Below are 12,810 nucleotides of genomic sequence, written 5' to 3'. Positions count from 1 at the left end.
CCCCCCCCCCCCCCCCCCGGAGTGAATGTGCACTTGAACTGCTGTTGGGAAGACATCAGATTTCCTCACTCTAGTCTCGTTTAAATGCAAACCCTTCGTAGTTTCAAATTTCTTAACAGTTAAAGTTCCGATTTTATATTGTTGGCATCTCTACTTTTTGTTTTGAATAGGTTTCCCTGTAAATTGATTTTTCCCCCTTTTATGTGGTTGGAAATGTTTTTCCTGGGACATCGTGTCCTCGGTCAAGTATCACCGTTCATAGACTAGTCCCTGGGGTCCCAGAACTGATGTCATGTTGATGCCATTTGAGCTTGCTTTTCCAAATGGCCGAGGGCAGAAAGATAATCGGGGGCGCCCCCCACGCAGAGCTGGGGCTGAGGCATTGGATTGCAGGTTCTCTTTCGTCTTGCTGTTAAAATTCTGAGCAGACTTAAGTGCCCAGGAGCCTTTGTAGAAGAAGAAACATAACGGGGTCCATTCAGCTTTTTCTCCTTTCAGGAAAGGAAAGCTTGTTCAATAATCATGGCCGGAGGAAGAGAGTTTAGCATTGTTTTCAGTGCTGCTGATTTTTTTTTCCCTTTTTCAACTAACCTACAGTGTTGGGGAACTTTCTGGGGATGGTCTGATGGGGCTCCAAATGGACCCTGAGTTCTCCCCGTTTTGCTGTGTGTCTTTGACACAGCTGGACGCTGCCTGGACCACGTCCTCCGCAGTACGTTTGAGCCTCTGCAGAGGACGCAGGCGCCCTAGGCCTCAGCTCTGCCCTGTGACTGGCATGGGTACTGTGGCCTTCAGTCCCTTTGCTCTTTTCTGTTCATCTCCCCGCCCCTTCTTCCCGCAGAAACAGGGCGGAGTCGCGTCCTGGGCATGTTTAACCTAGGCAGATCCCAGTGGACGGACTCCGTGAAGAAAAGGATTCGTTTCTCAAAATTCAACCCACTAGGATAGTATTGTACAGATGTGCACAGTGGTGTTCCATCTCCATCTGTTGTCTCTAACACCTGGTCAGGGACGTCTAAACAAAAACTACGCTCCTAAGGGAGTTCTAAGGGACACTCGTGGGAGGGTGAGTTTGACAAATCCCATTGCCACCTTGGGCTCTACCCTTAGAATGGAATCCCGAGCAAGATGCCACTCCACTGTAATGGGATTTTGCAAAATTTCAAACATACTTCTCTGCATGAGTGAATACAGGCCTTTCGCTCTGCATGTGAGCTCCGGAGGCCAGATGAAGGCCCAGCCACCGGTGTGGGTAGCGAGCGGAAGCCAGGAGGGGTTGGGATGGGACATCGCCTCACAATTTTGAGATGGGGTTTTATTTTGCAGATTCATGCATTGATCACAGGCCCATTTGACACTCCTTATGAAGGGGGTTTCTTCCTGTTCGTGTTTCGGTGTCCGCCCGACTATCCCATCCACCCACCTCGGGTCAAACTGATGACAACGGGCAATAACACAGTGAGGTTTAACCCCAACTTCTACCGCAATGGGAAAGTCTGCTTGAGTATTCTAGGGTAAGAGGAGACTTCTAAGTAGCCAAGTCGGTTGTTAGCCCATAATTACTCCAGGCCAGCCTTTATCACCCAGGGTTCCTCACCTGAAGCACAGAGCACAGGAAATGATCGGAGTGACTATTTCCTCAATTCTCCCTAGGACGGTATGAGAGACGGGTACCATTCTAGGTGCAAAAGAGAGAAGTAAACTTATGACCCACAGCGGATGCCGTAGTGAAGTGATTCTCCCCTGTGCAGCAGCAGTTCCTGGGAACTGTAGCCCCTGCAGATTCTGGGGTTCCACCCTGGACCTCCCGACATCGGAAACTCTCGGGGGTAGGGCTCGGCGGGTTCTGTCTTCCAAGCTTCATTTCTGGCGCACAGTCTGGCCTGAGAACCACTCCCTTAGGGCGTCAGGGATTTCCTCGGCTGCAGGTCTTGGCCATTCCAACGTGGCGGGTGTCTTGTTTCCAAGTCTCTTCAGTGAGTGGCTTTGGAGGCGGTGGTGGTGATGGAGATGCTTACAGTATTTTAACAACTGAACGGGAAACGAGGTTGGAGATCACATCAGACAAGAGACACGTTTTCGGGAACATATGGACTCTGGGCGCGACTGAGATTTTGCTTCATGCGGTTCTCATTCGTTCTCTTTTATTGCCGTTGGGGGTGGGGGGGTCTCCAGTTCAGAGGGGAAACACCTTCTCGTGTATCTAGGATGGGTCTTTTTCGTGTGGGCTAAATTTCCCTGGGGCGGAGGCCAAGTGCAGGTTGAAGTCGGGAAAGTCGCCCAAAGCGTTGGTACTGTGTTCTCTCTTGTCCAGCAATGTTTCCCAGGGTGTGTGGGGAAAAGGCAGCTGAACCAAACTGGAAATGTGATGCTTTTTCCTTCTTAATCTCTCAGATCCGGGAATGTGTTCTGTGATGGTGGCAGTGAGGAAGTCCTTGAAAAGAGGTTGTCGTTAAAGAGATCTTTTAGGTTGCCAGGGCTTTTGTCTCTGCTGGTAGGATAGTGGTATACATAGCCCATGGCGGGGAGACACTAGGTTGTTTCTGTGTGACATTTGTGTGTGACGGCGTCTTTGTGCCAGGTTCTCCACGAGGCCAGCATAAAACCATTTTGAACAAACACCAGCTCACAGGAGAAACAAGGGAAGTCACATGGCAGGGTAAAAGCAGCCGAAATGTGTGGGGTAGAAAAGGAGAAGCTACCTTAAAACTGAACTTTTGCCCTGAAGAGTCAGAGTAGAAGATTCCCGTGCATTCTTAGTGGACTCTTTGCTCTGGTTGGTCAGCCTTTAGGTCCTTTCCTCCCGCCCCAGAAAAAAAGCTTGGGGCTGCCTTACCGACAAAAGAAGCGTGATGAAAATTTCCCTTGTTGACTTGACTCCCCAAATCTGTGAAGTCCTAGTGAGCGCAGGCCCGGTGTTCCAGGGGGACCAGAGCTGAGGGGAGCGGGCTGAGGAGAGGGTCCGAAGAGCAAGCGATGATGATGGGCCGCCTCTCTGGGCTTCCCTGAGTTTGGCAGGGAGAGGGAATTGGCCAGTTAACTTGAACAAGTGTGTCCTGGCCTAGGTCGTGTTCAGCCACCAGATCAGGCAGCGTCTGAGCTGAGAAGAAACATCATTAATGTCCAAGCTGCCCTCCTCCTCCAATAAATCCTCAGTCAGGTATATGGAGGAGAGGAAAAATTTCGGTGTTTCTCTCTTATTCCAGATGGTTTCCATATATTACTTCAGAGCCTCTGTGGTGTAGGAATGCCCCTTACTCCCTTCCTGCCCTTTGGCAGTATTCCATAGTCTTCAGAGATAGTCTTTGGGGATTGGATACAGAACGGGATCCCTGATCACCAAACCCCCCCCACCCCCCATCATGGCCTCTAACCAGATGACTTCAGGCCCCTCTGCCTGTACCTGGGCTTCTGTCCCCTCCCTGACTCCTTCCCCACCCAGAAATAAGTAAGCTCTGAGATCCACAGAGGTTAATGTGTAGACTGCTTTTGAGGCTTTCTTACCTTGCTCCTTTCGAGTGATGAATGGAACCTTCCCTGGTTACTGTTTTTTTCTTAGGCCAATGAAAATCCCTTCAAAGTTATCTTGCTTGCTTTACCCTCTTTTCTTTTGTCCCACTTGATAAGAGGATTAGGCAGTTGACTGATTTCTGGTGAATGAGGGTGAGACAGGCTGGGAAATTCCAGGGCATTAATAGTGAAAGAGAAACAGTTGAGTCACTGATGGTGGTGCACTCGCCCCTGCTATCCCGCCTCACCCCGCCCTTCTCTCTGCTCTGCCGTGTTTTGCAGTACGTGGACCGGCCCTGCCTGGAGCCCAGCCCAGAGCATCTCCTCCGTGCTCATCTCCATCCAGTCTCTAATGACGGAGAACCCGTACCACAATGAGCCTGGCTTTGAGCAGGTAAGGTGGCGGGGGGGGGGGGGACGGGGGGGGCAGAATACTGGGTTCGAAGAGATGGGAGAGGTCTGCTTAAGGGTCCTGTTTGTCACCATGGAGAAAAAAGGAAGCTGGTTTGTGTACTCCCCGAAAATGAATTTTTTTCCTTATGAGTCATAACACTGTCCAGTTGTTTCCATATGACTTGGGGTAATCTACAACATGGGAATCGGGATTTAATCTACAATGTGGGAATCTGGACATTCTAAGCCTGCTTTGGGGGCTGTTTTGCAGATTTGTTTTTCTGTATGTGTTGTCCCTTCTCCAGTATCCCTGTAAGGAACTTCCTAGTGACTTCTTCTGGAATTACGAAGTACTGTCACCTGAAGGGCCACAGGAGCTAGTCGTTAGCCAGGGCCAGAATATTTTAGTCAAGGGGCGTCCAAGTGGATCAGTCGGTTGAGTGTCCAACTCTTGCTTTTGGCTCAGGTCATGATCTCACGGTCTGTGGGTTTGAGCCTGCATCTGCATCGGGCTCCGCACTGACAGTGTGGATCCTACTAGGGATTCTCTCTCTCCCTCTCTCGCTCTGCCCCCCCCCCCCCGCACATGTTCGCTCGCTCTCTCTCAAAATAAATACACTTTAGGAAAGAAAAAAGAATATTTCAGTAACGCTGCCGAAGAGAAGGCAGAGGAAAGTCGCATTTTCCCAGGATATGCTATTTGCCAGCTATTGCTGAATTCTTATATATAATCTCTCATTGGATCTCAGGGTAGATGTTGTTGCCCCCGTTGTCAGATGAGGTGACAGTGACATGAAGAGGTTGATTACCTTTCACAAAGACCCGGAGATCAGGGTAGAACCCAGGAGTTGCCCTGGAGCCCGGAGCTCTTCCGTTGTTCAAAACCGCCTGCCAGGATTGCTCATGAGCACAAGAGAAGAGTTCCAGTGATAATTCATCCCCAAAGATAGTAATTCTGTCAAGGTGCTTAAAAGTTTAATTTTTAAATTTATTTGACTGGAACACAGGGAAGTGCCTTTTATGAAAGAACAAAAGTTATTCCCCAAACTATCCTTTCCAAACCAATTGTGTATTTGACTTCAGGCTTCTGTAGAAATGGAAAAGGGCCTTATTCGCTCACCAAGGAGCTGATTTTAAGGCCTTTCCTTGTCTGGAAGTTCAAGAGATGTGATTTTTTTTCTCTCCCTCTTTTTTTTTTTTTAATGTTTTACTTATTTTTGAGAGAGAGAGAGAGAGACAGTGTGAGCAGGAGAGGGTCTGAGAGAGAGGGAGACACAGAATCAGAAGCAGGCTCCAGGCTCTCAGCTGTCAGCACAGAGCCTGACGCGGGGCTTGAATCCACGAACCGTGAGACCATGATCTGAGCCGGAAGTCAGAGGCTTAACCGACTGAGCCCCAAGCGCCTGCGGCCATCTATTCCTTAAGTTGTTAGGTCCAAGCAACTTCTTCTTTAAATAACGGATACGGCCTCACGACAGGAAGAGTACGCGTGTCGGGCCCCACACTGCTTTGAAGATCTTGGCATCAGATGGGATCCACTGTCCTCATTTGTCTTCCTCGCGGTGCTCGTTGGCTACTTGCTATTTATCCGAGTAGTCATTGGCAGGCCGCCTTCCCCAAGCTAATGTGTCATCAGAAGGGACAGAACGCAGTTTAACATAAGAACTGACCCTCTCAGGGGTGTCTGGGTGGCGGAGTCAGTTAAGTGTCTGACTCCTGGTTTCGCCTCAGGTCATTGATCTCACGGGTTGTGAGTTCCCGAGCCCCACATCAGGCTCTTGCTGACAGCTGGAGCCTGCTTGGGATTCAGAGGACTGACCTACTGCCCGCCAGCTAGTAGAGTGTATGGTGTGTGACAGGTGGTGAGCTCTGATTCTCCTCCACATGCCCCACGGCACCCCTGTGGTCTCACTGTGGTGCACTTAGGAAACCAAGGCAGTAGGCCGAGGGTGTGTATCTTTTTCATTCGTGCCGTGTTTTTATCAGAGGCCGGGTTGGTGGCAAGAGCGCTGAGGAGTAAAGGAAGAGTTAACAGGGACAGAAGACCATATCCCCCTTCCGTTTATACCCGTGCGTTCATATCGGCTTTCTCAAAGCTGATGTTTTCTTTTGGAAAGTTCAAATTCTACTTCCGATAGATTTGTATTAGTTGGTGCAGTGCTTGCTGGTGGATCCCTGCAGACATGAAAAGGAGTTAACTGGGAAGCACCTTGGCACTTACAGAGATCTTTACTGCGACTCCTAATGTCAAGTGTACCTTTTTGTCCCCACCACCATTTCTACAGCTGATCCTGTCCCACAGAATCGACCTCATAGGCCTCTCATTTCAGCCTTAGGGAAATGGGGAGGGACCTGGTTTGCTGCCTATAAGTTGAGTGACGTGTAACGGACGCTGGGTGGCAGGGGAGGTGAATGGTCTCAAAAATGAAAACTCAGTTGCTCTTAGTGGATCGGCCTCACGGTCGGAAAGGTATTCCCTTCATTCGTTTGCCTGGGCCATGTACCCCATACTAAATCTGAAGTCCCCCCTGTTGACTTTTCTCTCTGCCTAAATTCTGTACTCGGATACTCTGGTGTCTGTTGCGTTACAGGAGAGACATCCGGGAGACAGTAAAAATTACAATGAATGTATTCGGCACGAGACCATCAGAGTGGCGGTCTGTGACATGATGGAAGGAAAGTGTCCCTGCCCCGAACCCTTACGGTACGTATGTGTCAGGAGAGCCCATGGGGTACTTGGTATTCTTTTTGGAGATTTAGCCGGTTCCTACCTTCGAGAGTCTTTGAGTCAGGGGAGATACGGAGAAAGGAAAGAGGTGGCCCGTGCCCTTGCAGAGCAGGGGCTGAGAGGCACTCACAGGAAGTTCAGAGAGCTGCTTCTTACTTGGAGAGGGCTCGGCCCGCTGAGAATGCCCTGGCCGCCACCGTCCTTTACTCATCCCTGGGCTAGGAGAGAACCCAGCCAGGGGCCGGCAGCCCTCACCCTCCGTTGAAGGACTGTGGTAGGGTACCACGTCTGGGCTCGGGAGCCTCTTTAATTTGGCAGTGAGGTTGGATGCTGGAGGGGGTGAGCCTTTCCCCGCGTGTTCCTGACCTCGGCTTCTCTGCCTCTTTTCCAGAGGCGTGATGGAGAAGTCCTTCCTGGAGTATTACGACTTCTATGAGGTGGCTTGCAAAGACCGCCTGCACCTTCAAGGCCAGACGATGCAGGTAATGCAGCCCTGTCACTGACCCCAGACGCCTTAGCGCAGACCGGGTAGAGTCCCCCACAGGGAAAGCGTCCACGTCCCTCAGAATTCAGGGCCAGGAGGAACTTGGTTCGTTTGACTGGCCGCAGCCCAGAGAGGAGACTGACCTGCCTGAGTCCGGTCGCACCGCTTCTCAATCCTTGGCGTAAACGAGGTGCTCGGGCGTAGAGTCCGGGCCGTCCTGTTGGCTAGTCTGGAGTGCCTTCCCTTCGGAGTAGTCTTTTCAGACCAAGAGCGTTCCGCCTTCTCAGGATCCCCACGGTTACAAGGGTGAATCCTCTGTGGGAGTTCTGTCCCTAGCTCAGCGGGGCGCTCCGAGAGCGAGGCCGAGGGGAGCGGGGGTGTGTGCTGTTGTATATTGTGTCCTGTGACAAGGACGGTAAGCACTTGTTTAGTCTCTGCCTCTGCTGGGGAACCGCGCTTCCCCTTCCAATAAGAACGCAGCATTTAGGGGCGCCTGGGGGGCTCAGTCGCTTAAGCGTCCATCGGTTCAGGTCATGATCTCTCGGTTCGTGAGATTGAGCCCTGTGTCAGGCTCCACGCTGATAGCAGGGAGCCCACTTGGGATTCTCTCTCTCTCTCTCTCTGCCCTTCCCCTGCCTGTGTTCTTTCTCTTTTTTAAAATAAACAAAAGCTCGGGGCGCCTGGGTGGCTCAGTCAGTTAAGCCTCCGACTTCGGCTCAGGTCAGATCTCACATTCGTGGGTTCGAGCCCTGCGTCAGGCTCTGTGCTGACAGCTAGCTCAGAGCCTGGAGCCTGCTTCAGATTCTGTGTCTCCTTCTCTCTCTGCCCCTCTCATGCTCTGTCTCTCTCTCTATCAAAAATAAATAAAACATTAAAAAATTTTTAAAAATTAAATAAAATAAAATAAACAAAAGCTCTTAAAAAAAAGAATGCAGAGTTTAGGTTTATCTTAAAGGGGAGATTCTAATTAAATCAAATTGTAAGTGGGCTTAAATATTAAAATCCCGGTTGTTAAGAGGACAAGACTCCGGCTGTCCCGAGGACCAGTTCCTGTGTCACTTGGATCACTTTCTGGCCATCTGGCTTTAGAATCGTACTGACTCGCACACGTGACTGAGCCCTCGCAGGGCCTCTCCCGCTCTCGAGCCCAGGCTGGCCACAAGCAGTAAGAGTAAATGTCATCTTCCCTCCACTGCTGGCTTAGAAATGGAAGCTTCCCCTTCCCTCCTTCACGGACTTCCCACCCACCTGCCATGTTCAGACTCAAAGGGCGGGGGCACCCGGATGGCTCTGTCGGCAGAGCATGCAACCCTTGATCTCAGGTTTGTAAGTCTGAGCCCCGACATTGGGTGCAGAGATTACTTGAAAACAGAACAACAGGGGGCGCCTGGGTGGCATCCGACTTTGGCTCAGGTCATGATCTCACGGTTCGTGGGTTCGAGCCCCGCGTCGGGCTCTGTGCTGACAGCTAGCTCAGAGCCTGGAGCCTGCTTCAGATTCTGTGTCTCCCTCACTCTCTGACCTTCCCCTGCTCGTGCTCTCTCTCAAAAATAAATAAAAAACATTTAAAAAAAAAAAAAAAAGAAAGAAAACAGAACAACAACCTCATAGGGCAAGGGCAGCTCAAGGCCAGCTTGTTTCCCGACCCCTTTTTTAGAGTTGCAGGTGCTCCCTGCCATGGGTTGCTGGCCCCCTGCAGCTCTTGGTGCTGGGATTTGAAAGCATTTCCGACATTAACTCTGTGGAGGAAAAAGAGGGAAGAGCAGCGTCTGGGGAGGAGGGAAGTGGGCGGCAGTGGAGCCAAGGATGAGAAAGAGAAGCTCAGAAAGGGTGACGGCCCCACAGGAGGTATGGGGTCCAGCCTCTGGGGACTTCAACCCTCGTGAGCAACAAGTGTGCGCTGTGGTCAGGGCACTGGGACCCGTGTCCCCTGACCCCTGATCTTGAGGGCAGCTGTGTGGGTAAGAGCGCAGCAGTCGTTCACGTGGGAGAAGCAGAATATGAGGGCAAAGTCGTACACGTTTTTGGGACTCGCGAGGACAGAAGTCTCCTTGCCCAAACCCTGGCCTCGCTGCTTTGCCACTGTATTCTCTCTCTGCGGCATTTTAAGTTCCTTTTGTTTGCACACTCCGCTCCAGCCATAGTCATTTCTGAGACTTTCGGGATTAACCCCTTTCTACAGAATGTTTGGAGATCTTTGATCTGGGATTGGGCTGGTGGCCCTGGACGGGAAGGTGGTGACAGGTTCCTCTGGGAGACGTGCACAGGTGCTTATCAGGAAGTCCCAAGTTCTAGACCTGCCTGTGACGTTGGAAAAGGAAATTACCCTTTTTTGAGTGTGTGAAGAAAGAAGACTAATTGTTCCCCTGTTTGGTTTTTACGACGTTCACTGAAAACACAGGCAAACTGCAGGATGAGGGCTCTGGTCTTGGATTTCTGGTCCTTATCTGCCTCACCTTTCCTCTGACCTCTTCCTCATAGTGGCTTGCTTTCAGGGAACAAAACACATTGTCCTGTTGGCCTCAGCCAGACCTCTCTGGGGTGGTGAACGCCCCATGATGTCCCCTGCATTGTGTTGCCTGCCTGTCCTTGGGAACTCCACGCCCTCCCCCCTCCCGAGACTCGAGTAGAGTGAGCAGGTGTCCCGAGCCGCTCTCTACGGGGAGCCGTCCAGACTTGAATCTTCCATCCCCCTTGTCTCCTTCTCCCCCCACAGGACCCTTTTGGAGAGAAGCGTGGCCACTTTGACTACCAGTCCCTGTTGATGCGCCTGGGACTGATTCGTCAGAAAGTGCTGGAGAGGCTCCATAACGAGAACGCCGAAATGGACTCTGATAGCAGTTCTTCTGGGACAGAGACAGACCTGCACGGGAGCCTGAGGGTTTAGACCCTGCTCCCCTCTCCCCTCCCCCCTACTCAAGAGTCCCAGCAAAGTCCCTCCCCCCCACCCCAGGGACGGAGAGGCGCTGTGTATCTCCCTCCAAACGTGACGTCATCCTGCAAGATGGCAAGAGCCAAGCGAGCTCCGATCCCAGGGCGTGGGCGTGGGGAGGCCGTGCCCTATCTGACCTGCCTGGCTCTCAAGCACCTTGGGCTGTGTTCGTCCCATAGCGGGCCCCAGGGGCCCCTGCCGGAGAACCTGAGCTGGGGGCCTCTGACATAAACGCGACAACCGACACACCTCTCCGTGGGGCCAGCTCCTTAGGCGTAGGTGGGAGACAGCTGTAATTCCAAGAGAGAGTGTGCCCAGATGATATGTGGGGATGCCTGGAAGGGAGCTTTGGGTGGGGGAGGGGGGCGGTCTGTGACACTTGAGCAGTCTGGGTGGTTGTCTGTCTGTCTGCAGTCTTGAAAGCAGGGCTTCCCGACGCCCTTTTCCTCCCTGCCTCTCTCCCATTACTTCCCGTGGGCCAGCGTAATTTAGTTTCTCCTAATTTATAGTCACTGTTCTAGACAGACCAAAGAGCAGGAACAGTGGTGGAGTCTAGGCTGCTGATCAGTAAGCTTTACCTAGCACCTGAGCACCTTTCTCCTCTGCCCCCGTCCCCTCACCCGTCCCTGGAGGTAAACGTGACTGGGACTGAACCAAGGTCTTGGTTGAAGCCCACGCAGGCACCCTGAGAATCCCCGCAATCACTGATTTGAAAGGTTTCCAACACAGCCGGCTGCTGTGCGTGTGGGATTAGAGCCACTACGTAGAATAGTTTCTTACAGATTTTCCGAAATGCTAGCCGCAGTGAGGGCACTAATCCTGAGGGCGGGGTGCAGCGGGGCGATGGATGCCTGTCCTGTTGTGTGGTGGCGGTCCTCGTGTCTTTTCACCCCAGCCTCTGCCCTCCCACACCCACCCCCTCAACTTCAATGCCCAGGAACTTGTGGGGAGCAAGGTAGCCAATGGCAGAGGGCGGCTGGGACTCTGGGCTCCCCTTCTCGCCTCTCCCCTGCCCCCTCCCCCCCAAGCTGCTCTATCCCTGGCTCTGATGGGTATCTGCCTGGCCGTGTTGCTTCTCTCTGCATCTAGCTGCAGTCATCCTTTAGCTGGTTTTGGCTCGGAAACGTGCTTTAGGTGCCCTGTGGTACTGGGCGTTGAGGGAATCCAGCCTTCCCAATTTTGGTGTGTTCTCCCCGTATTTTTCCAGATTCTTCCTGTTAATGGCTCCCAGTGGGGAATTGGTGACCCATGTGACGCAGGGCCTCAGTCAGTATCCAGCCACTCGTGAGGGAGAGAACTTGTTTGTACCTGCCCCACCTGCTGCCTTGGAGGCGACCTCCCCCGGGGTGGGGGGTGTGTGAGAGGGGTTGGGTGCCAAGGAGAATGTCCTACTTGGGGCAGGAAGCAAAGGAGCTGGACAGGAAGTGGGCTTGGGGAACGGAAGTTGATCTGTGATGCCTAAGGCAGAGTCTTCCTGAGACTTAGACAGGGACCCTACTTCCGCTTTCCCTCTTCCATTCCCAGAGCTAGCACAGGGCTTAGAAGAATGCCCTTGGTCTGTTGGTCCAGTGGTTGTCTGTCATCCATTTAAGTGTTCCTACTTTCAAGTGACAATCCTCTCCTTGGCCCTGCCGCGGGCAGAGCATGTCTGGCGGACCGGCCTGACTTTTACGCCCTAATCTTGAGTTGAGGAAATATATGCACAGGAGTCAAAGAGATGTCTTTATATCTGACTGTACATAAATGAAGTTTTTTTTTTTCTTTTTGGTGCAATAAAGTTTGTTTTGGCAGAAGGAGGATGCGCCTGTGGGTGTGGGAGGGTCTCAACTGCCACACCTTGAGCCTGGATCTGAGTGTCAGGGAGAAAGGACTTGTTCAGTGAATTGTCTGGAAGTTGGGAACTTCCCTTACATGGTCCCGGGGGAGGCAGGGCCGCTGGTGACGTGTCCCACCCACCAGAAGCAGACATGCCACCTTGGCCTCAGCTGCTTCCAGAGAAAGGCTTGCTCAGGCTGGCAGTGAGCATGTCCTGCGGGGACAGGCAGCTCTAGAGTCTGGGCGCGGCCCTGGGCTGTGTGTCTCCAGGTGAGGACAGGGTGTCTCGGTTCTGGATGATCCAAACCACTGGATTTTCTGGTTTCTGGCACCAAGCTGGCCTGTAGGAATTCAGCATTCAGACTGGGGGGATGCTGCTGCTCACGGCCTCAGCTCCTCACCCCCGCCCCTACTCGGTAAAGAAGGCTCCTGCTTCTGCCTCAGAGGCTCTTCCTCTCGGCTGACCGTGCATATGGGGAGAACGCCCGGTAATACCCTGTACTCTGCCGCCCTGTGCTGGCTGTGCTCTGCTGCTTCAGCTGGCGGCCCCGGTAGAGGACTTGGATCCTTCGCCTGAGACACTAAGGATGCCTACTTCGCTAGGTGAAGTGGTCGTGAGGACTGGGGAGCGGGGGGGGGGGAGGGGGGGTATAAATCGATGAGGGGTAGGTGTTCCGTAAACGGTGCCCTTCGCACCAAGGCTAGAGGGACCCAGTGAGCCACACAGTACTGTGGTCAGTGCCCATGGTTTCCTCTAACCACCATTCAGTGTCGACCTCGGCTTCACACTCAGCTGCGTCTGTCAGGACCTCGAGGAAGCTGGAAGAGACAGACGAGCGTCTACCCCTGCTCCGTGAGGGTCTGCTGGTTTGAGAGAAAAACACTTATAAGGACCAGGCAGGCACCAGCAGGCTGTAATCTGTCTCGGTGCGAGAGAGAGAGAGACCA

General features: G+C 52.5%; 1 protein-coding gene across 1 annotated transcript in view; it reads left to right on the top strand.

Annotated features, from left to right (window-relative positions):
- The window catches only part of UBE2Z (ubiquitin conjugating enzyme E2 Z), a 14,158-nt gene extending 2,321 nt beyond the window's left edge, over positions 1-11,837 (top strand). Inside the window, exons 2-6 of the mRNA XM_029926778.1 lie at positions 1,327-1,514; positions 3,793-3,904; positions 6,495-6,607; positions 7,023-7,113; positions 9,832-11,837. Coding sequence (XP_029782638.1) covers positions 1,327-1,514; positions 3,793-3,904; positions 6,495-6,607; positions 7,023-7,113; positions 9,832-10,002 — 675 coding nt within the window. The 3' untranslated portion in view covers positions 10,003-11,837. The remainder of the gene's footprint in view (positions 1-1,326; positions 1,515-3,792; positions 3,905-6,494; positions 6,608-7,022; positions 7,114-9,831) is intronic.
- The last annotated feature ends 973 nt before the right edge of the window (positions 11,838-12,810 follow it).

The sequence above is a fragment of the Suricata suricatta genome, chromosome 17 (genome assembly GCF_006229205.1).
Source record: "Suricata suricatta isolate VVHF042 chromosome 17, meerkat_22Aug2017_6uvM2_HiC, whole genome shotgun sequence".
Taxonomy (NCBI): domain Eukaryota; kingdom Metazoa; phylum Chordata; class Mammalia; order Carnivora; family Herpestidae; genus Suricata; species Suricata suricatta.
The sequence above is the reverse complement of the archived record's forward strand: the minus strand, read 5'-3'. Positions and strand labels throughout refer to the sequence as shown.